Below are 20,611 nucleotides of genomic sequence, written 5' to 3' on the forward strand. Positions count from 1 at the left end.
CACACTCATAGACACCTATGTGTGTGCACACTCATAGACACCTATGTGTGTGCACAGACACCTATGTGTGTGCACACTCATAGACACCTATGTGTGTGCACACTCACACCCCTCAGCCCCTCTCCAGTCGGCCCCCTCCACCCTCCCGGGCTCTCGCAGCAGCCTGCTCCTGGGCCGCGAAACTTCTTCCTCCTCCCTTTCCTGGGCCACGTGTGCCTCATGGAACACAGATGTGGCCTTGTCACTGTCCAGTTCACACCCTTCAAAACTCCATGTTCTTAGAAAGCAACCTGACCATACAATTAATCCAAACCGGAGCCCTTAGGAGTATGAAATTTAGAAAATTCATTGAGTGTGTAATTAGTTAATTGTTAGGCCGGGACAGCAGGTGTCACATGGTGGGACTGGACTGGACATATGGGGCCCTATAGTCACCCCTGAGGGAGCCCCAAGCTGGTACGCCATGTCCCCTCATTTCTCCTGGGTAGGCTGTTCCCCAGCTGAACCTTTGCCACAGGTGGTTCTTTTACACATGCCTGTCGCGGTAGTGTCCCCGTCTCCCTTGGCCCCTGGGTACATTCATTCACCTTTATCCTCCAGGGTTTAGCCTCGTGGTCCCCAGGTGTCCTGAGCCTGTGCTTTTCGCTACCTGGCTGTGCCGATCACGAGCCCCCAGCCAGGATTTTGCCTGTGCCATGTGGGTTTGTGCCACTCAGCATTTGCCTCTCACTTGTGTTGCACATGTGTGCCTGCCTGTGTGTGCATTTGGGTCGCCCATCTTCCACCTGGATCAGCCCTTACCCCGCTTGAACTCCGTAATAGGTGAGGGTTCACTTCTCATGTTTACCCTTCCCTCCGCCTCCACTCACCTGCAGGAGAGAAATCCCTTCTAATGGGTGTGGACACGGGAGGAACTGTTACATTAAAAGTGCATAAGAGGCCTGGCATGGTGGCTCACGCCTGTAATCCCAGCACTTTGGGAGGTCGAGGTGGGAGGATCGCTTGAGCCCAAGAGTTCAAGACCAGCTTCGGCAAAAATCCCAAAAAAAAAAAAAAGGGGGCATGGTGGTGCCTGCCTGTAGTCCCAGCTACTTGGGAGGGTGAGGCAAGAGGATTGCTTGAGTTCAAGAGGTTCATGCTGCAAGGACCTGTGATCCTGCCACTGCACTCCAGCCCGGGAGACAGAGTGAGACCCTGTCTGAAAAAGAAAAGTGCATAGGAAAGTGATTTTCAAAGGCCAATTTAAAAAGTAACTAGTTTTACTGGTTTTATTTGCTGCGTTTTATGGTATGTGATTTCTTCACTTGCCTTCCTTCCTAGCAGGGAAGGTTTTTTTCTTAATGAAGTATGGATGAGAGTGGCTGGTGTTGTGTGGTATAGGGCTGTGGTTTTATATAAATGAAAAAGGCAAAGTGAGAAAAAGAGGAAACTAGATGGCTGGTTGGGCTGTGCCCTTTGATGTCAGGCTGAAGCCGAAGACCTTCTGCAGCGACGGTGGCGCGCTGCTGCCCCCTGCTGGAAGGTGACCTCATCTACTCACAGGCCCTGATGTCTTTTTCAGACTCTTCTGCTCTCTTTCAGAACGAGGTCAACGCCATCAAATGGGATCCGTCTGGAATGTTGCTGGCATCCTGCTCGGATGACATGACATTGAAGGTAGAGTCGGCATGGCAAGGGGTGGGCTGTTTAATCCTAGACAACCCTGGGCACTTGATGCCAGTCTCACGGTCACTCTTACATGAGGATTATTTATTACTGACCACCCTCCCTTCCTCTGTCATCCGGTGAGCTACGATTTCTCAGTCATAGTCCCACTGAGAATCGCAACCTCCCTGCAGCCTTTCTCACCACTGTGCACCCTCCACCCTGCCCTGGGCCCCGTGTGCACCCCCAGGAGGAATGATTCCACATCGTTCCCGGATGCAGGAATGGCTTTTGCTCATGTTGTGTCTGGTGTGTTCTGTAGATCTGGAGCATGAAACAGGAGGTGTGCATCCATGATCTTCAGGCTCACAATAAAGAGATCTACACCATCAAGTGGAGCCCCACTGGGCCCGCCACCAGCAACCCAAACTGCAACATCATGTTGGCAAGGTAAGGGCAGGCAACACAGCTGGCACAGCTCGGTGTTACACAAAGACAACAGGAAATTCTGCTAAAGCGCGTCCATGCACGTGTGTTGAAGCCCTTCAGAGGAAGCAAAGCGGTAGCTCACTTTGAAGGGGCCAGGATAGAATTACCGAGTAACACCTGCCTTTGAGGTAAGGATGGTTTTGAGTCAGGCACAGTGGCTTACGCCTATAATCTCAGCACTCTGGGAGGCCAAGGCAGGACGATGGCTTGAGCCCAAGAGTTCAACATCAGCCTGGGCAACATGGTGAAACCCCATCTCTACAAAAACTTAGCCAGGCGTGGTGACATGTGCCTGTAGTCCCAGCTACTCAGGAGGCTGAGGCAGGAGGATGGCTTGAGCCCAGGAGATTGAGGCTGCAGTGCGCGGTGGTCACACCACTGCACTCCAGCCTGGGTGACAGAGCAAGACCATGTCTCAAAAAAAAAAAAAAAAAAACAGAAGAAGAAAAAAACCACCCAACATGACTGCAGAGCCACAGTTGAGGGACAGCAAGCCAGGCAGCACCAACTCCTGTTGACGGTGCTCGAATTAAGGTCATCTCTTAGAGAGGACAGGATGGAATTCCTGCATCCACTGAGAGACGGAACCAAAAAAACAAAGAACACATAGGCCGTAATTCTCATATTTCAAGTAATTGTCATAAAATCCACTTAAAGTACTGTGATATAGTGTGATATAGTACTACACACTCGAGTCGTTTTGTGATGACTCAGAAGGTGCTTTTGCGTCGCGTGGTACTATTAGGAGCATAAATTATCTTTTTAGTCAGCAAGTATAAAAGGGGCATCCCAGTACCTAATGGGTCCCTGTTGAAAGAAAGCAAGCCAGACAATAGCTTTGTGATAGATATTACTGTTTTAAGTTTGAAAATAACTAAAATTTGCAGCTTTCAATAATGTGATTACGTATGTGGATGTGATTGTATTTTAATTCTTGTTTGATTAAAATTTATTTTCTATTTAGAGACAGGGTCTCCCTATGTTACCCAGGCTGGTCTTGAACTCCTGGCTTCAAGTGATCCTCCCACCTTGGCCTCCCAAAGTACTAGGATTACAGGCATGATCTACTGTACCTGGCCTAAAAAGTTTTTTAAATGTTTATTCACTTAATTTGCTATTTTTCCAAATATGGCTGTCTGTATTAATTTAGTTGGTAATAATAGATGTCATGTTTTAAATTGTAGGGGCATTTTAGGAAACTTGATAAATATTCTACAAAAATATTTACCATTTACGTCTATAGGAAACATAGAAACAGGGCTGGGCGCAGTGGCTTACACCTGTAATCCCAACAGTTTGGTAGGGTGAGGCAGGAGGATCTCTTGAACCCAGAGGTTCAAGACCAGCCTGGGCAACATAGTGAAACCCCGTCTCTACAAAAAATAAAAAAATAAAAATTAGCCGGGTGTGGACCTATGGTTGCAGCTTCTCTGCTGAGGCTGAGGCGGGAGGATCACTTGAGCCCAGGAGTTCGAGGCTGCAGTGAGTCATGATCACGCCACTGCACTCCAGCCTGGGCAACACAGTAAGATCCCATCTCAAAAAAAAAAAAAAAAAGGTGCAGAAACAAATGTAGATATCAAATTGTTTCCCTAATAAGACCATTAAAGCTTTTTTTCTGTTTAATGACTATGGCTTTGTTTTTAATACTTGTAAGTAGTTACAGTTTAGAAGACAAAAAGCTTTTTAGTTATTATCTTTTGAAACATAAAAGCTGGGAAAAACAACTCCTGGAGATCTGATACACATTATGGAGAACTGTTTGAAACCACCGTGTGTATGTGATTTTGCTTTCTCTCCCACCTTGCTAGTGCTTCGTTTGATTCTACGGTGCGACTGTGGGACATAGAACGAGGCGTCTGCACCCACACGCTCACGAAGCATCAGGAGCCTGTCTATAGCGTAGCTTTCAGCCCTGATGGGAAGTACTTGGCCAGTGGATCCTTCGACAAGTGCGTCCATATCTGGAATACTCAGGTAAGCTCCCGACCCCTACACCGAATCCTTTTAGTAAGGGATGCCCGAATAGCCACGACTCCAGTGCCCTTGGCTCAGAGCAGTGCCCCGGAGGGAGTTGAGCAAGCCCAGGCTCCCCAGGCAGACCCAGTGGATGCTGTCCACGTGCACCCCACGTGGGCTGTCAGCTCTTCCCCCACCAGACACCTCCGGCAGCTCCCCTCCCTGAGGAAGGGCGTCGTGTCTACCATAATCATGGCTCTTGGCCATTTGATTCCAAACCCTCACCTTGGCACACGTTCTTCCTTGAAGGAGCCACTGTCTTCTGTTCACTTTTCTGAGTCCATGGCACGAAACCTTCCACCTGCCTCTTCCTCTTCTTAGCAGTTATCACCGAAGTGCTGCTCTCTAGATACTGAGGTTAGAAGGTGGGAGTGGGGGACCTGCTAACGGGGTCAAGGCCACACCAGCTCCTGCAGCTCCCCTACGGAGCAGACCAGGGAGTGGAAAGGAATGTGCTCTTGCTGTTGTCATGCCACTTCAATTTTTCTTTTCTGTTTTGTTTTGTTGTTGGTGGTTTTTTTTGTTTTTGTTTTTGAGACAGAGTCTCACTCTGTCACCCAGGCTGGAGTGCAGTGGCGCGATCTTGGCTCACTGCAACCTCTGCCTCCCAGATTCAAGCAATTCTCCTGCCTCAGCTTCCTGAATAGCTGGAATTACAGGCACCCGCCATCATGCCCAGCTTATTTTTGTATTTTTAGTGGAGACAGGGTTTCACATGTTGGCCAGGATGGTCTTGAACTCCTGACCTCAGGTGATCTACCCACCTTTGCCTCCCAAAGTGCTGGGATTACAGGTGTGAGCCACCGTGCCTAGCCTCAGTTTTTCGAATCAAAGTAGGTTCTGTTTGAGGACATAAGGTATGTCAATATTGGGTTGTCCTTTTAGCAGGGATTGAAAGGACATAGGATTTAAATAAAGGTGGCTGCTGTGGGTATCTTGGGCCACACCTGAGGATAGAAGAATTCCAGCTGTAAAGTGTAGAAATGGATGGGAAGTAGCACTGCATAGCATAAAGGATTGTATAGGGCCATCAGCACGTGATTCTAGTCTAAGGGAAGAGAGAGGTGATGATATGCTAGGAGTTGTTGAAAATAAGGAAGGGGTCCCTTTCACCTCAGGAGGGAGGAATCACACAGCCTTCCCCTGCCCCCTTTCATCTGCACTGCCTTCTTGGTTCCTTTTGGCTTGGTTGACATTCAGGTGGATTTACACCCTCAAGTTCATTCCCCCCGTGGACTCATGGGTGATGAGCCCTGTTCACTGGCAAGGGGTCCACTGAGATCATGGGCTTCCCAGGGACCTCATGTGAACCACATCCTCTCAGGGAAGGAAGGGAAATGGTGGACCCTGCGTAGAGCCAACCCGACGCCAAGCCCAGCCCCACAGCCCTAGATAGCTCTCCGGGAAGCACGCATCTCAGCACTAGTGTCCAAGAGTCTCCGTTCCTGAAATCCTCGCTAGAAATAGTAATGGGTGGATTTGTAAAAAGAACACATCAATTATCAAAACAATGACATGATCAGTTAGGTACAGCCTGTTGTCAGGAACTCACTGAACTGTTGCAACCCTTTTTTATAAATCAAAGAAATCCTTAGGACTTTTCTTTTTTTTTTTTTTTTTTTTTGGATCGGAGTTTCACTCTTGTCACCCAGGCTGGAGTACAGTGATGCCATCTCGGCCCACTGCGACCTCTGCCTCCCGGGTTTGAGCGATTCTCCTGCCTCAGCCTCCCGAGTAGCTGGGATTACAGGTGCGCACCACCACAGCCGGCTAACTTTTGTATTTTTACTACAAACGGGGTCTCACCATGTTGGCCAGGCTGGTGTTGAACTCCTGACCCCAGGTGATCCACCCACCTCGGCCTCCCAAAGTGCTGGGATTACAGGCATGAGCCACCGCGCCCGGCCAAGAAATCCTTAGGAATTTTCTTAAGAGAAATCTTAAAGCCCACTTTAATCTTTCTCCAAGTATAAAAATACTTATCTGTAATACTGCCGACACACACCTTTCTCAGTTCATGGAACACCACCCTTTAAGGGGCCCAATTGAGCAGAGGATTTGGGACAGCCCTCCTGGTCTCGGTGTTCAGATTTCTCCTGCCTGTCACCATAGTGAATCATGAGTGAAGGCTTATTCGACTCTTTCTCTCTTTTTTATTTTTTAAAATTAATTTTTGTAGAGACAAAGTCTCACTGTGTTGCCCAGGCTAGTCTTGAACTCTTGGGCTCAATCCGTCCTCCCGCCTCGGCCTCCCAAAGTGCTGGGATTACAGGGTGAGCCACCTCGCCTGGCCTTATTCAACTCTTTCAAAGGCCTCAACTTCCCCTACCTCTTAGATTTGTCAAGTTAATGCTGTTTTAAACCGGAAACCAATGGTCTGTGGTGTTTTCCATTACATGTATATTATGCATTTCTTCTTTCAAATGTCCAAAAATACGTACATTTTAATGTCATGGCATATTATTACATTTAATCATGAATTACAGTCAATTTAATTGCTACTGGGGTGGGTGTATTCATTATGTTGTATTCATTCAGGTCCTCCAAAAAACAGACACCAAAACAGGATTAGATGGGCGAGAGATTTATTGGGGGAAAGAGCTGTGATGGAAACAGGGGGGAAGGTAGGGGGAAGGGAGAATTCAGACCATAAGGCCAGTCTGACCCTGGGAAGGAGACGGGAAGGGTAGGAAGAGTCAGGGATGGCCCTTACAGGTCTGTAGAAAGTTTTGGTCGTGCTGATGGAGAGTCCATGAGCCACTTACCCACCAGATGAGTCTGAGTCTCAGCAGGTGACTGCCATGGTCTCCCGCCTCCATCAGTCCTCAGCTGGGTGCAGCCTCAGAATCCACGCAAATGTGGTGGCAGATTCCGCAGGCATAAGTAATCAGGTTCACTCCTCGTGGTGGGAAGTCCTAGAGGCACATCTCCATGGCCCCCAGAGTCCTTACTGAAAACCCTTAAATTTCACCATGCTTGAAAATGTTCATGACGAAACGTCAGGGCCGGAGGAGCGCACATTCCACACCTGCATCTGTCGCAGGCGCCCCTTGCGTTGTAAGTGACAGCTGCTTTGCTTTGCAGAGTGGAAATCTCGTCCACAGCTACCGAGGCACTGGCGGCATCTTCGAGGTGTGCTGGAATGCCCGAGGAGACAAAGTGGGCGCCAGCGCGTCCGACGGCTCTGTAAGCAACACCTCTGGTTTGCTGGGGAGTGGGGTGTTGGGGGCAGCTGATGCCTAAGTGAGCTTCCAGGGCGTGTGCAGCATTCGTGTCCTGAAGGGCCTAGCCCAGTGCCAAAGGAAGCTTCTGGGCTGGATCCCATCTGAGTTGGTACCACATCTGGGAATGGCCTTCTCCTTGTCCCTTCCAGAGTGTCCTTCTAGTCAACATTTTCTCAGTCAAATTGGTGGTTCTCAACCAGGGTGATTCTGCACCTCTAAGGACATTAGACAATATCTGGAGCCATTTTAGGTTGTCAGCTACAGTCATGTGTCGCTTAATGACAGGAACGTTTTGGGAAATGTGTCATTAGGCACTTTTATCTTTGTCTGAACATCATAGAGTGACTGACACAAACCTAGATGATAATACCTGTCCCACACCTAGGCTGTGTGGTACAGCCTATTGCTCCCAGGCTACAAACCTGGACAGCGGGTGACCATACTGATTCCTGCAGGCAACCAGAACACAATGGTAAGCATTTGTGCATCCGGATCTATCTAAACATAGAAAAGGTTCAGCAGAAATATGGTTATAATCTTACAGGACCACTGCGGTCTGTGCGGTGCGTTGTTGCTGGAAACGTCATTATGTGACGTGTGACTGTGCTTAGATGGGGATGCTGCTAAACCTCCTACTGTGCACAGGGTGGCCACAATTGTCACCCATGCTGCGGCTGAGAAGCCCGGGCCTCTGGTGGCCATCCTGCAGGTCTCCTGGGCCCTCTTCTCTTCCCATGGGGCATCTGGATTTCTTATTTTCCCCTGGACTTGAGGTTGCCCTGACCTGTGGGGCAAGCGGCGTTCTGGCTGACCGGCCAAGTGGCAGAGTAGTCCCCAAATGTTGTCAGAGGCTGTGTACTTGGGCTCGTATTGTCATCTGCCCCACGATTGCAGGTGTCCCTTCTGGGACCTCTGCCACTCTGTTAATTCCTATCATTACCCTTAACCTGGCCTTTCTGCTCTGTGCTGTTTGCTTCAGTTTGCTCGGTCCGATGTCCAGATGCCAGTCTGTTATGAGAGCTTCTCTGACCCTTCATGACGATGTTCCAATAAACTTTACTGACAAACATCGGTGGAGGGCTAGATTGGGCGTGGGGGCCGTAGCTTGCCGACTTCTCACTCTAAAGGCATCTTTGTATTGTCTCTCAAGATGACAGGTGCTTTATCTTTCCTTCCAGGTGTGTGTTTTGGATCTGCGGAAGTAACCACAAAATATTATCGAAAAAAGAAAAGAATTCTAATGACCAGCCGTGAATGTGTAGGGTTGCAGCTCTGTTCTCCAAAACTGTAGGAACTTGACTTGCGTTAGAGTGTACTCTGAAACCAACTCGTCTCTGGCCGCAGCAGTCTATATGTTTTCGTAATCTTCATCAAGAAGTTTTTAAAAGGCAAGCAAAAACAGAAGCAAATCATATCAAACGGGGATAGAATGGTTTCCACTGAGGACATTCAGCCTGGGAAGGAGGAAGTCACCAGCTCGAGGCGTGTGGATTGGTTTCCACCCGGAACAGGCTCTGTGATGGCTGAATGGAAAGAAACGTAAAAAGCTGTGCCAAAAAAAAAGCAAAATGCTGTGATAAACCAAACAGGGAAGGGGGAAAAACCCTCCTCCTTGGGATTTTTTTTTTGTTTTCCCTAACAATTTGGACACTACAATTGCTCTCACAAAGGAGGTTCAAAGACCAGTTTGTACCGATGAAACGCGCAACTTTGTAATCCCAACACTTTCTATTTTCTAGAATCTTCTTCGTTCATTGGGTGGTTTTTCTATCGGCTGGAATTCTATCTTCTGGGGGCCTTCCGTCTGAGATGGAAGCTGTCTTGGGCTTGTTGTCTCTTCCTTCTGTTGCTCCCTGCCCCTCCCCCTGCCTTTCCACTCTGTCTGGTGAGCTCTGCTTTTTCAGTGCACCATCAAGAGATGCAGCCCCGTGGACATGAAGACACAATCTCCCACGGACAGCTTTCCCCCTCCCGCCCTCTCCCACCCTCTCCTCCCCTTGCGCTCGCGCTCGCTTTCTCACTGGCGTGCTCTCTTTCTCTCTCTCTCTCCCTCTGTACCTTTCTCATAGTTGCTTCAGATCTTAGGTCTCAAGGGCACTTTGGCGCGTAGTAAGTGCTTTATGTAAGAAGGCAGGGCAGGGGGGCTTTTTACAGGAGAAAAAAAAAATGACTTATAAGAGAAAGAGCCTGGAGTATTTTTGGAAAAAAAAAATATTTTTATGTTAAAACAATTTTAAAATCTTAAAATGGCCATCAGACATAGAGAGCTTTGTGTGATTCATGTTTTTAAAAGAACCGAAGAAGCCACAGGCAGGGCCTGAGGGAGCCCCTGGCTTTCCCCTCAGCCTCAGGAAAGGTGGTCAGGAAAACTCTGGCTGGACAAGGGTCAGTCTTCGGGGTCAGCAGCGAGATTGCTCTGCAGCCAGTGAGGGAGGTCCCAGCCATGCCAGCTGGAAGAAGAACCTCGCATCTTTTGGTGTGTACGCACTTTGCCAGCCAGCAGGAAAGCAGCGAAGAGCCGCGCGCCCTCTGGCCTCGAGGAAGCATTGGCAGAACCATAAGGTACTGCAGAAGCCGTCGAAACCGACTGCTCGGCTGGATTAGGCGTGTTGGCTACATCTTTCCCACAACCGTATAACGACCGATGGTCATTTCTCCAAGAGCAGGCTTGGCGAGTCCTTGCAGAGCTGACATAGAGGCGCCCGCATGTCACTTAGTCTAACGCTGACAGAAATGAATGCAGAAGGAAGATTTTCAGTCCTGAACGTGAATTACAGAGGTAGAACGTCGCTAATAATTTCTGCCATCTTTATAATTTCTTTGTCTCACAGAAGACTAGGAGAAAGATCTTTTTTAAATAATCTTTTTGCTGTTTTTAAAAAATTAAACAAGGCTTTGTGTTCCTAGAAGAGCTTCATTTCAGTGAATCTGGTGACCTCCATCTGCTTGCTGTCATAACCCGACACGGACTTATTTTTGTCATTAGCAAGGGGGAAAAGGCCAAAGGACAAGGGCCTCTTCTCCCATTGGTTTTCCTGTGGGCAGAAGGGCTGAGGAAGATGGCCCAGCCCGTGGGGGCTGCTGTGTCACCAGCAGTGGGTAGGGTGCAATCTGGTGTGTGTTCCAGCAGTGAGACGGTGTTACTGTGAAGGTGGCATTCATCTGCGGAGCCAAAACCCAGCCATCGGGGAAGGGTCAGGGCTTCTGTGGAACTTGGAATGTGCCAGGACCACCTGCAAAAGCCAGGGTGCGTTGATCATTCTCAGATCATTGATTGGCCTCCACTTGGGTATATGAATTATTCATGTCCCAGAAGACCAAAAAGTGCTCTGGTTCTGAGATGAGTATCTTATTCGGGTTCTGTTTCCGAAACACTTAGCAAAGAAGGTCACAGTGATGTGGAGTCGCCGCACCCATCTTTGAAGATAGCCAGTGTCCCTGGATGAGGTGATGATTTCCCATCCCAAGGACTCTGTGAAGTTTAGAGTACAGTTTGTTGGGGTCCAAAAGACACCATCTCTACCCCACCCAAATAAAAATGCACTCATCTCTGTAGAACATCTGCTGTCAAAGGCCAGCCTGTCGTTAGGACATGGCTTATGCTTGACAAACCAGTAACAACTGTGGGATGGCGATGGTGGGATGTGTCGCAAGCAATTCACTAGACAATCTTCACGTGAATGTCGGTAGCCAGGGTCTCTCCCGAGGGATGGCTTTAGTCTTGATGAATGTGAACCATGTCGGAATTGTTAGGTAGAAACCTGGGCTGGGAGGCCTCGGACCCCAGGCTCCATCCCTGGCTTCCCCAGCCTGCGGCCGCAAGCAAAACCAAGCGCGAGATGCAGCTAGCACCCTTCATATCCATCCCCGTTCTCAGCGGGACAACACCATGGACAGCCGTTTTCGGAGCCTCCAGCATTTGCACACCACTACTCACCCTCTCTGCTGCTGGAATGTTGGTAGAGTCATCCCTGTAATCAAGAAATGGCCTGTGGAATGTTATTGTTCAACGTTGTTTACAGCTCTTAAAACATGGTGAGGAATGCCTAAGTCTTAGTGACCAAACGTGACCTTGAAAGCAGACATAGCATGACAGACCTTCCTAGAGTGTTTGGTCAGGTTCACAGTGACCGAGAGTCAGGTCCAGCACACACCTGGGAAAGGGATGCTGCCCCAAGGGGGACCAAAAGGGCCGGACGTTACAGGGTGAAACCCTCTGACCCCTCGCGACACCGTAGGACTTGACTTTTGTTTAGTCTTTCTAAGAAATAGATCATGGAGCCAAGTGAAGTGCACTTTGTCAAATGTAAGGGTCTGCTTTGTTCTTGTTGCTTTTCTCTTTTTTAACCTTTTGTTCCGCCATTTAAAAAAAAAAAAAAAAAGCTTATGTTTCTTGTCAAATGCAGAAATGTTCCTTCCGCCACTCACTGAAGTTTTGCATTCTGGCTTGTGCAGTTTTTATTGTCTGTGTCAGACGTACAGCCAGACGTGTTCTCTATTGGTATTTTTCCGATTCTGTTCAGATGACAGCGACCGCCTTTTCATTCCCCCCGCCACCTGTACTCACCCTCACGCTCTTTGAAGAAAAAAAAATCACCTTGTGTGTTGTAGCTCATTTGTTTCAAGAGAGAATCAACAGATCATATTCAGTGTCTTGAATAAATTGCTCTATTTTGATATTAGAGAACTTGGTGGGTGTGCTTTCTTCCTCTCGCTCTGGAACTCTTGGGCCCACGTTGACTGAATGACTGAAGACAGAGCTCTGTATTTTCTCCAGAAGGAAGTACCTTGAGCCTCTGTTTAGGATTGCTGTGTGAGATAGGGAGCTGGGAGCAGAACGCAGTGACATGGCAGTCACAGCAGCCGCCTGCTGTTCTGAAAGGTGGTTCTGTCCAGGGATCATGTTTTTTAGTGTGTTTCCTTTTCCTTCTTTATTTCAGGCTGGCTGTTGGAGAAAGACAAAGCAAATGAATGTTCTCTCATCAGCGGATTGGTTGACCGGGAGTTTGAGTTCCCGAATTACCCCTGAGTAATTTGCAGAACCTAACAGGATGGGGTGACTTTGGACATGGACGTCTGCATGGTGCAAACCAACATGTGGCAAACATTTATTGATATTGGCTCTGTGCATGTCTTCATTTATGCTGCTTTAATTAATTAGGTGGCTGTTAAATAATGTAATTAGTGAATGGATATTGCTATCGGCATTCTATGAAGGAGGCTGTAGATTCCGAGAGGCGAAGAGATGGCCTTACTCTTAGTCTAAGGTTTCACTTTGCAGATGAGTCCCAGACAAAGTCACGGTGTCATTTCCCTCTAATCCTGCTTGTTCCGCACTAGGACAAAGCAGATGGCTAGGGGCGTAGAGGCTTCTGTGGTGATTCCCTGGGAAAGATCCAAGTGTGCCTGTGACCTTCACTGATGATCCGGACTTTTGCAGGAACCAAATCCCAAATTCAAGTCTTGAATTGGCAACTGAAGACTGAATATTATATGAGCAGTTGTCACCTTTAGAGAAAAACTTATCCTATCTTCCGGTGTTTTCTGGGGTTCACCTTCTCATTTTCATTTTTCTCTTTAGCCCCTGCCAAGTGGAGCACGTGTGTTGCCAGGTGGTGGATTTGGGGCACCCTGAGGGGTACTGCAGAACCCTGGGACAGCTCGGGAAGAACCGCATGGAAACAGTGGGCAGACAACAAAGCATGCGGCAGTTCCCAGGATAAATGCACGCGTGGCGGGTGGCTTTGGTGGCTCCCCTAAGAATGCCGTTGACGTATGACTGGCTCTAAGTGGGTTTCTTTGTGATATAGAGGAAAGTTGATTGGGACCACGATTGCCAGAATTTATATAACTTAAATCTTCAGATGGATGGAACCCTTCCCCGCAGTGCGTCTCAAAAGGTTCCCCCAGTCCATTGAAGCTCCTCCTTTATTTTAGGAATCTAAGTTTCAACTCACTAAACAGAGATCTCGCTTTTTTTGTAAATTGCCCCATCTTGGTGCTGTTTCAAAAGGATATCAGAGAACATTCTTCATGTTCACAGAAAGCTCTCTGCACGAGTTCTCTCTGGAAGCTGGCTGTTGATGATGGCTGTCTGGTGGAAACCTGGAAGTCCCTTGTGAAGTACAGGAAAAGGGTAGGAGGGGGAGGAGAACAGATTTATGCCCTTAAAAAAGATGACTGAGCCAGTTTTTGTCCAGTCTGGGTCCTTTGTCTCTGAAGTGTCTCATCCACAGCACGGTAAGTAAGGCAAGAAGTTCAATCTGGAGAATAGAGAAGGAACAGTGGGTTCGGGGAGGGAGGATGTTGTCTGTAGGACCACCCTTCAGCTAGAATGTGAAGCAAATGCTCTGGAGAATGGACGCTTTGGTTAGGAACAGTTACCCTTATGCAAAAGGTACTTATCGTGAGACACTGTGGGAAACAAACAGCCGGGTGTATGCGTTCTTCCGTAAAAACATACCTGCACATGATGATATCTTACTGTGAAATGGGGGAAATTAGGCTACTAAAACGTTTTTTACCCTGAGCAACATGGTGAGACCCCCATCTCTACATAAAAATTAGCTGGGCATGGTGGCGAGTGCCTGTGATCTCAGCTACTTGGGAGGCTGAAGATCACTTGAGCCCAGAAAATCGAGGCTGCAACGAACCATGATGGCACCACTGCACTCCAGCCTGGGTGACACAGCAAGACCCTGTCTGTCTCCCTCTTTTTTTTTTTTTTTTTTTTTTTTTGAGACAGGGTCTTGCTCTTGTCACCGAGGGTGGACTGCAGTGGTGCTATCCTGGTTCACTGTAGCCTCTGCCTCCCAGGCTCAAGCAATTCTCGTGTCTCAGCCTCCCAAGTAGCTGGGATATAGGTGTGCGCCACCATGCCCAGCTAATTTTTGTATGTTTAGTAGAGATGGTTTTTTGCCAGGTTGGCCAGGCTGGTCTTGAACTCCTGGCCTCAAGTGATCCACCCACCTCAGCCTTTCAAAGTACTAAGATTAAAGGTGTGAGCCACCATGCCCTGCTGACCCTGTCTCTTAAAAAAAATTGATGGTGGGATTGATAAACTGGCCAGTAAATTAAAATCAAGTGAAAGCTATCTGATGGGAACAGTCTCCCCTTTCCACCCAAACTCTGCTCCCAGCTACACCTCTGTTGTTGCCTCCTTGTCACAGGCCAACCCAAACTCCTGGCTGTAGATCCTAGTTCCTTCTCACTTCTTCAAGAACTTTCCTTCCATCATCATCATCGCTTTCTCTCCACTGGATCATTCCTGTAGCACCCCAAGGTACTTGAGCACCTGCCATCTTTAAACGGTAACAGAACAAGCACATCCCCTGTAGTAACCAGCCTTACAGGGAAGTCACTCAGAACCAAGGCTGGCCATCATCTCAGTTCATCATTTGTTTGCTCAGTTGTCTCCTCATTCCCTAGATTGCCTTAATACACATCCTGATGATAATGTTTCTGTCCCCAGTACCTAGGCCTGGCCCAGTGCCTCACCCTCTCACTCAGCTCAGCTCACCAGGTTAAAGACATATGCATGAGTATCAGCTGGTGATGCCTGGTGCCCCATCTGGGAGTCCTTATCTTGGCTGGATACTCAGATCTCAGGGTTCTTGTTTGAAAGCTTCAGAACCTGACTCTAGCTAATGTAAGCCCAAAGGAATGAATGAGCCAGATATTGGGCAGCTTTAAGAAACTGGAGAACTGGGCTCAGAGGCCAAACAGACAGGAACCGCCAAGAGCAGGCTGCAGGACTAGGCTCATGAAGATGACAGAGATGGAACTGGGTGCTGCCCACACCCCAATACTGGATGCTGCCCACACCCTGATACTGGATGCTGGACTGGCCCTGGAGGCACACCCAATGCTACCTGCCAAAGTGGGCCTGCCTGCTGCCAAGGCTTCAGAAGTGTTTCTCTGCAGTCCATTCCCTGAGGCACAAGCTTCTAACATGTCAGACATGCCTGATTGGCTCTGTCAGGTCACGTGCCTTGCTCTAGCTGCAAGGGAGGCTGGAAAAGCCAGCAGCTGGCCTCTTTGGTTTTTGAATGGGGTGGTGGGACTGCCTCATCAGGTAAGAGGGGATCCTCAAACAGAGGAAGGGCTTCTGATCCTGAGGGAGAGGGCAGACAGAATGGCACTACTGAGCTGAAGGATGCAGATTCCCCTAGAAAATCTAAAACTTCACATCTCCTTGATACCTTTGATCAACGTCAGTGTGGCCTAGCCCAGGCTCGTCCTGGGAAAGTGAAGCAATGGTTATCCAGAGAGCTGGGACAGCCCTGGGCAGACACTACCTCATGGTGTGTTCACAATCCATCTACAGCCTTGTTGACTTCAGACGTGCAAATGCAGAACCTTGCTGGACTCTTGTAGAAGAAAAGGAGTCCTAATCTTGATATGAAGCGAGGTGTCACATGGCAGAGCTGTCTGCAGTGTCCTGAGAAGATAGTGTGTCTTGCTTTTCTATATACATGCTGGTGGATTGTAATCCCCCTGAAGATGAAGCCCACCATGGCAAACCATCCACATCAAGTTGTGATGAAAAAATTTATCTTGTTCATGCCCTAATTGAAGAGGACCAGCAATTAACAGTACAGACAGACAATAGCCAACACCATAGACATCTCAACTGGTTAAGCTTATGCAATTCTGACTGAAACATTAAAATTGAGCAAATTTTGCACTCTATGGGTGCCAAAACTGTTGCACCCAGGTCAGCTGCAGACAAGAGCTGAGCTTTTGATGGAAATTTTAACCAAATGGGATCAAGATCCTGAAGCATTTCTTTGAAGAACTGTAACAGGAGATGAAGCATGGATTTCCCATTACCATCCTGAAGACAAAGCACAATCAAAGCAATGACTACCAGGAGGCAAAAGTAGTCCAGTCAAAGCAAAGCAGACTGGCCAAGACCAGAGGTCAGAGCAACAGTTTTTCAGGATGCTCAAGGCATTTTGCTTGTTGACTTTCTGGAGGGCCAAAGAACAGTAACATCTTATTATGAGAATGTTTTGAGAAAATTAGCCAAAGCTTTAGCAGAAAAATGTCCTGGAAAGCTTTGCCAGGGAGTCCACCACAGCAATGCTTCCGCTCATTCCTCTCATCAAATGGGCAATTCTGCAAGAGTTTCGGTGGGAAATCATTAGACATCCACCTTACAGTCCTGATTTGCCTCCTTCTGACTTTTCTTTCCTAATCCTTAAAGGGCACCCATTTTTCTTCAGTTAATAGTGTAAAAAAGACTGCACTGACATGGTTAAATTCCCAGGACCCTCGGTTCTTTAGGGATGGACTACATGGCTGGTGTCATCACTTACTTACAAAGTATCTTGACCTTGATGGAGCCTATGTTGAGAAATAGCGTTTGTTTTTTATCTTTTCATTTCATTTTTCAATGAACTTTTTGAAGTTCCCTCATATATCTTAACTGATGGAAATATGGGCATTAGTCAGGTTCCAAGTATTCCTTAGACTATGTCATTACTCAACACAGCATGAAGCTCAATTCCTGAGCAAAGTCATGCTGTCTTCTCTGCCCCCTAGTGTGTGTTAGGAGGCCAGGCTGTGCTGCTGCTCCACGGGGCCCTGGTTCCCTATTCATCCTGCTGCATCTCTACCTTGCTGCTGTTTGGCATCATCAATAAGCTTAGTCAAGAGCATTTCCTCTAGAAATCACATCTTTACTGCACCTTTTCTATGTTAAGGTATGTTTAGATACAAAACTACCACTGTGGTACAGTTGTCTACAGTATTTGGTACAGTCACATGATGTTCAGGTTTGTAGCATAGGAGCCATAGGCTCTACCGTATAGCATAAGTGTGCTGTAGCCTGTACCATCTAGGTTTGTGTAACTGTGCTCTATGGTATTCACACAACAGTGATACCACCTAATGATATATTTATTTCTCAGAACTCATCCCCATCATTAAGCAATGCATAACTGTACATATATTTTCTTTTGCTAGAAGTGTTAAGACAGAATCCAAGTCAGGCTGAGAGCTCAGTCATAACTATTTTATTTAACTACTTCCCCAAGGATGTGGACCTTACACTTACTTTACAGCCAGCCTCAGAAAACTTCCTAGTGGCAACTAAGGCTAGAGAAGCTGTAGAGTGGTCTGGAGGGGGCTCTTCCATTCTCACACGCGTGTGCATGAATCGTTTCTCCTATCCTAAAGGCTCTTCGGGAAGAAGCTCTAACTGGTGATGAGAGCAAGGTTTGGGGGCCGCTACACTTTGGCAGTGCAGTGTTGGGAAGGTGAGAACACAGTTCTAAAGAACAAGAATTGTTGAGTCTGAGGAATATGGGGTCTGGACCCCCAGCACATCCCCTTCATAGGTCTCCATGGGTTGGGAGAGCAGGGTCACCCTCATTTTTGTTGCAGGATTCACTTGCAGTGTGAATTTCAATTGTGCTGGCATCAGAACCTGGAGAGGAAAAGACAAAAGACTGACTGTGTCTGTGTCCTAGCAGGTTTGTCATCAGCTTCAGAAAATGCTCAGTATTCAGTGCATGGAGTTTTTCATGGACCCACTTTGGTCAAAGTCCTAGCATTCATCTCCTCTGCCAAAAAAAAAAAAAAGGTGGGAGGGGTGGAAATCTACATCAACTTTCCATCTACATTTTATTAAATCGTTACAACGGATGACACATCGTTACAACGGATGACACAAGCCCTACAGAATCATCTAGGCCAGTTGATTGATAGGTGACTGCGGCACAGATGCTGCAGGTGACAAAACTGTTGGTTTAGGAAGATTTCAGAGCCCCAGGACACATGCTGTCTGATACAGGAGCAGAACACACTCTTGTGACCACTGGTGCAGCTTCTACTGAGGATGGTAACTAACACAACAGGTACCCTATGGTTGCCTGGCTACCTACACTCAATTCTAGGAAGTGCCCAAAGGGAGGGAGACCACCACTCTGTAAAACTACGCCATCTCCCGATTGTCTTTTCATGGACGATGCCATATGGTTTTAGCAAGTAGCTCCTCCCTGTCAGCATCTAACTCTACTCATGGAAAACTCATCTCTCAATGCCCAACTAAATACACAGTAGTACATGCCTGGTAACTCTGTCAAATTGGGCTCATTTTTTCTGATTGTGACCCTAGATATGATGATAAAGTGATGAATGATATTTTTGTAAATACCAGAATATATTTGTCCAAATATGCTCAGCATTCCCTTCATGAGAAATCGCTGGAGACATTTTTCTCAGGCCTGGCTTTCACGGCAGTTTGCTTCTGTGCCCAATGTTTTCTTTTAAATCGTGAAGAATCTTGTAACTGGTCACATTTTTCTCTTTACTCCCCATTTAGAAAGCCCAAAGCCAAACTACTAATCCATTTTAACTATGTGGGGCTAATTCTACCTGGCTTTCTTTTGATTTCATTATTTCCTTTGGTCCTGTTTTCTTTATTTATTAATCAATCTTCCCCTTTCTCCTGTCCTTCCAGAATGTGACAAGATTTACAAAAAGCAGACACAATACAAAGAGGGAGAAAAACGTAGGCAGCAATCAGCAGTATGAAAGTTAACATCACTCCCATCGAAAGAGTAATCCTGGATGTCAGTCATCATTCTGATAGTGACAGGAGGCAGCCAAATGCCTAGGCAGATAGGAGTGGGTCCCTGGTTTGGGGTTTCAACCCCACCTTCAGCCTGAAGGCTGAAAGACTGGACTGCTGGTAACGGATGAAATCCACAACCCAAAGGGAGAACCTCTGTTGCTGCCCTTTCTCAATTGATTCTTTCTGAATAATGCCTTTTAACCAATCGAACATTGCCTTTTCCAGTACTACCTAAGGCCTGCTCCTCCCCAATTCTGAGCCCATAAAAGCCCCAGACTCAGCCATATTAGGGAAACTTTCCCACCTTCTGGTAGGGGGACCACCCCTGTGTCCCCCTTCTGCTGAAAGCAGTTTCATCACTCAAAACTCCCTGCCTTGCTCACTCTTCTATAGTCAGTGCATCCTCATTCTTCTTGGGCATGGGACAAGAACTTGAGAACTGGTGTGCAAGCCAGACTTGGCCCATGCAAGCCGGGTGGGCAGGCCATCTCCTGCAACAGGTAGCATGGCCGAGCGAGGCCTGGGCGGGGCATCACCAGCCAGAGGTCCCCAGCTTGCAAAGTGACCAAGAATAAAATCCTGCATCAATTCCAGCAACACATCTTCCTTCAGAATCTGTGAGACCCTTTGGAACCAATGTCAGAATTATTCTTCCAATCCCCAAATATCCTAGAGTACTTGCTCCAGCCGCAACACAGGTTATGGGCTTTCACATGGGGAATACACAGGTGGAAGACACAACAGAGGGTGGCCTTCCTAACAACAGATGGGGCAAGTGACTGCACTCCAAAAAGCCTCCAAAGCCCTCCACCCATGGGCCTTGCTGACAATTGCAGCTTACTCTGTGTTCCTCTCAGCTCCCTCACACCCTTAAGCACACTGCCTCTCTCCCTCTCACTCCAGGCTTGGTCCTGCCACAGGGCATTGGTGCCTCTCTTTTTCTGCCTGTAAAGCTCTTCTGATTTTCTCATGGCTCCTACAGTTCATTAAGGTCTCAATTCTAATATTACGTCATGCTCAGGAAGACTCTCAGGACACCCTCTCTAAAACCATGCTCCTACCTCCTCCCTGATTTTTCTTCATGGCACGTCCCACTACCTGGCTGGAATATGATGTCATTATTTGTGTTTTTCTTTCTGTCTCTGCCACTAGAGTGGAGAGTCTTAGTGGACAGGGAATGTGTCTTGGTCACCATAGTGTACCTAATGCCCCAGACAACACCTGGCATGTAGAGGGTGCCCAATAAACATGGGGAATGGGTCAGTACGGTCATGTAGGTGCCTTGACAGCAACGGGATGCAGCACTAGTACCTTGGAGCACTCATTAAGACATGAGTATAAAGAAAAGGGCAGGAACAAGCACAATTTTAAAAGAGATACATGCAGAGTTTGAGAGGACATGTTAAGGAACAAAAAAAAAATTAGGGTTATATAGAAAAGAGGAAGTGAGAAACTGTGACATCAGGAGAGATGTGCTTGGAAAGGATTAGGGAAGCCTGAGCTACAGCAAGAGATGACAATATTACCAAGAAGGCAAGTGTGGGCTGGGCACGATGGCTCCAGCTGTAACCCTAGCACTTTGGGAGACCGAGTCAGGAGGAGTGCTTGAGTGTGAGACCAGCCTGGGCAACATAGACCCTATCTCTTAAAAAAA

At 47.6% G+C, this 20,611-nt stretch overlaps 2 protein-coding genes across 6 annotated transcripts in view; one reads left to right on the plus strand and one right to left on the minus strand.

Moving 5' to 3' along the window:
• The window catches only part of TBL1X (transducin beta like 1 X-linked), a 274,014-nt gene that overhangs the window by 240,779 nt on the left and 12,624 nt on the right, over positions 1–20,611 (plus strand). For 2 of the 4 annotated variants that reach the window (XM_055106596.2, XM_055106598.2), the window contains 4 exons: positions 1,582–1,656; positions 1,967–2,094; positions 3,945–4,110; positions 7,237–7,338. In XM_055106596.2, the coding sequence (XP_054962571.1) occupies positions 1,582–1,656; positions 1,967–2,094; positions 3,945–4,110; positions 7,237–7,338 (471 nt within the window). Of the gene's footprint in view, positions 1–1,581; positions 1,657–1,966; positions 2,095–3,944; positions 4,111–7,236; positions 7,339–8,554; positions 12,064–12,316; positions 12,492–20,611 lie in introns of those variants that run through there. The other 2 variants (XM_008964325.6, XM_055106597.2) reach the window with 2 other exon arrangements.
• The window catches only part of GPR143 (G protein-coupled receptor 143), a 40,538-nt gene continuing 37,307 nt past the window's right edge, over positions 17,381–20,611 (minus strand). For both annotated transcript variants that reach the window (XM_008964324.5, XM_003811949.6), the window contains one exon: positions 17,381–17,808. In XM_008964324.5, the coding sequence (XP_008962572.1) occupies positions 17,714–17,808 (95 nt within the window). In that variant the 3' untranslated portion in view covers positions 17,381–17,713. The remainder of the gene's footprint in view (positions 17,809–20,611) is intronic.

This window comes from Pan paniscus, chromosome X (assembly GCF_029289425.2).
Source record: "Pan paniscus chromosome X, NHGRI_mPanPan1-v2.0_pri, whole genome shotgun sequence".
Lineage (NCBI taxonomy): Eukaryota > Metazoa > Chordata > Mammalia > Primates > Hominidae > Pan > Pan paniscus.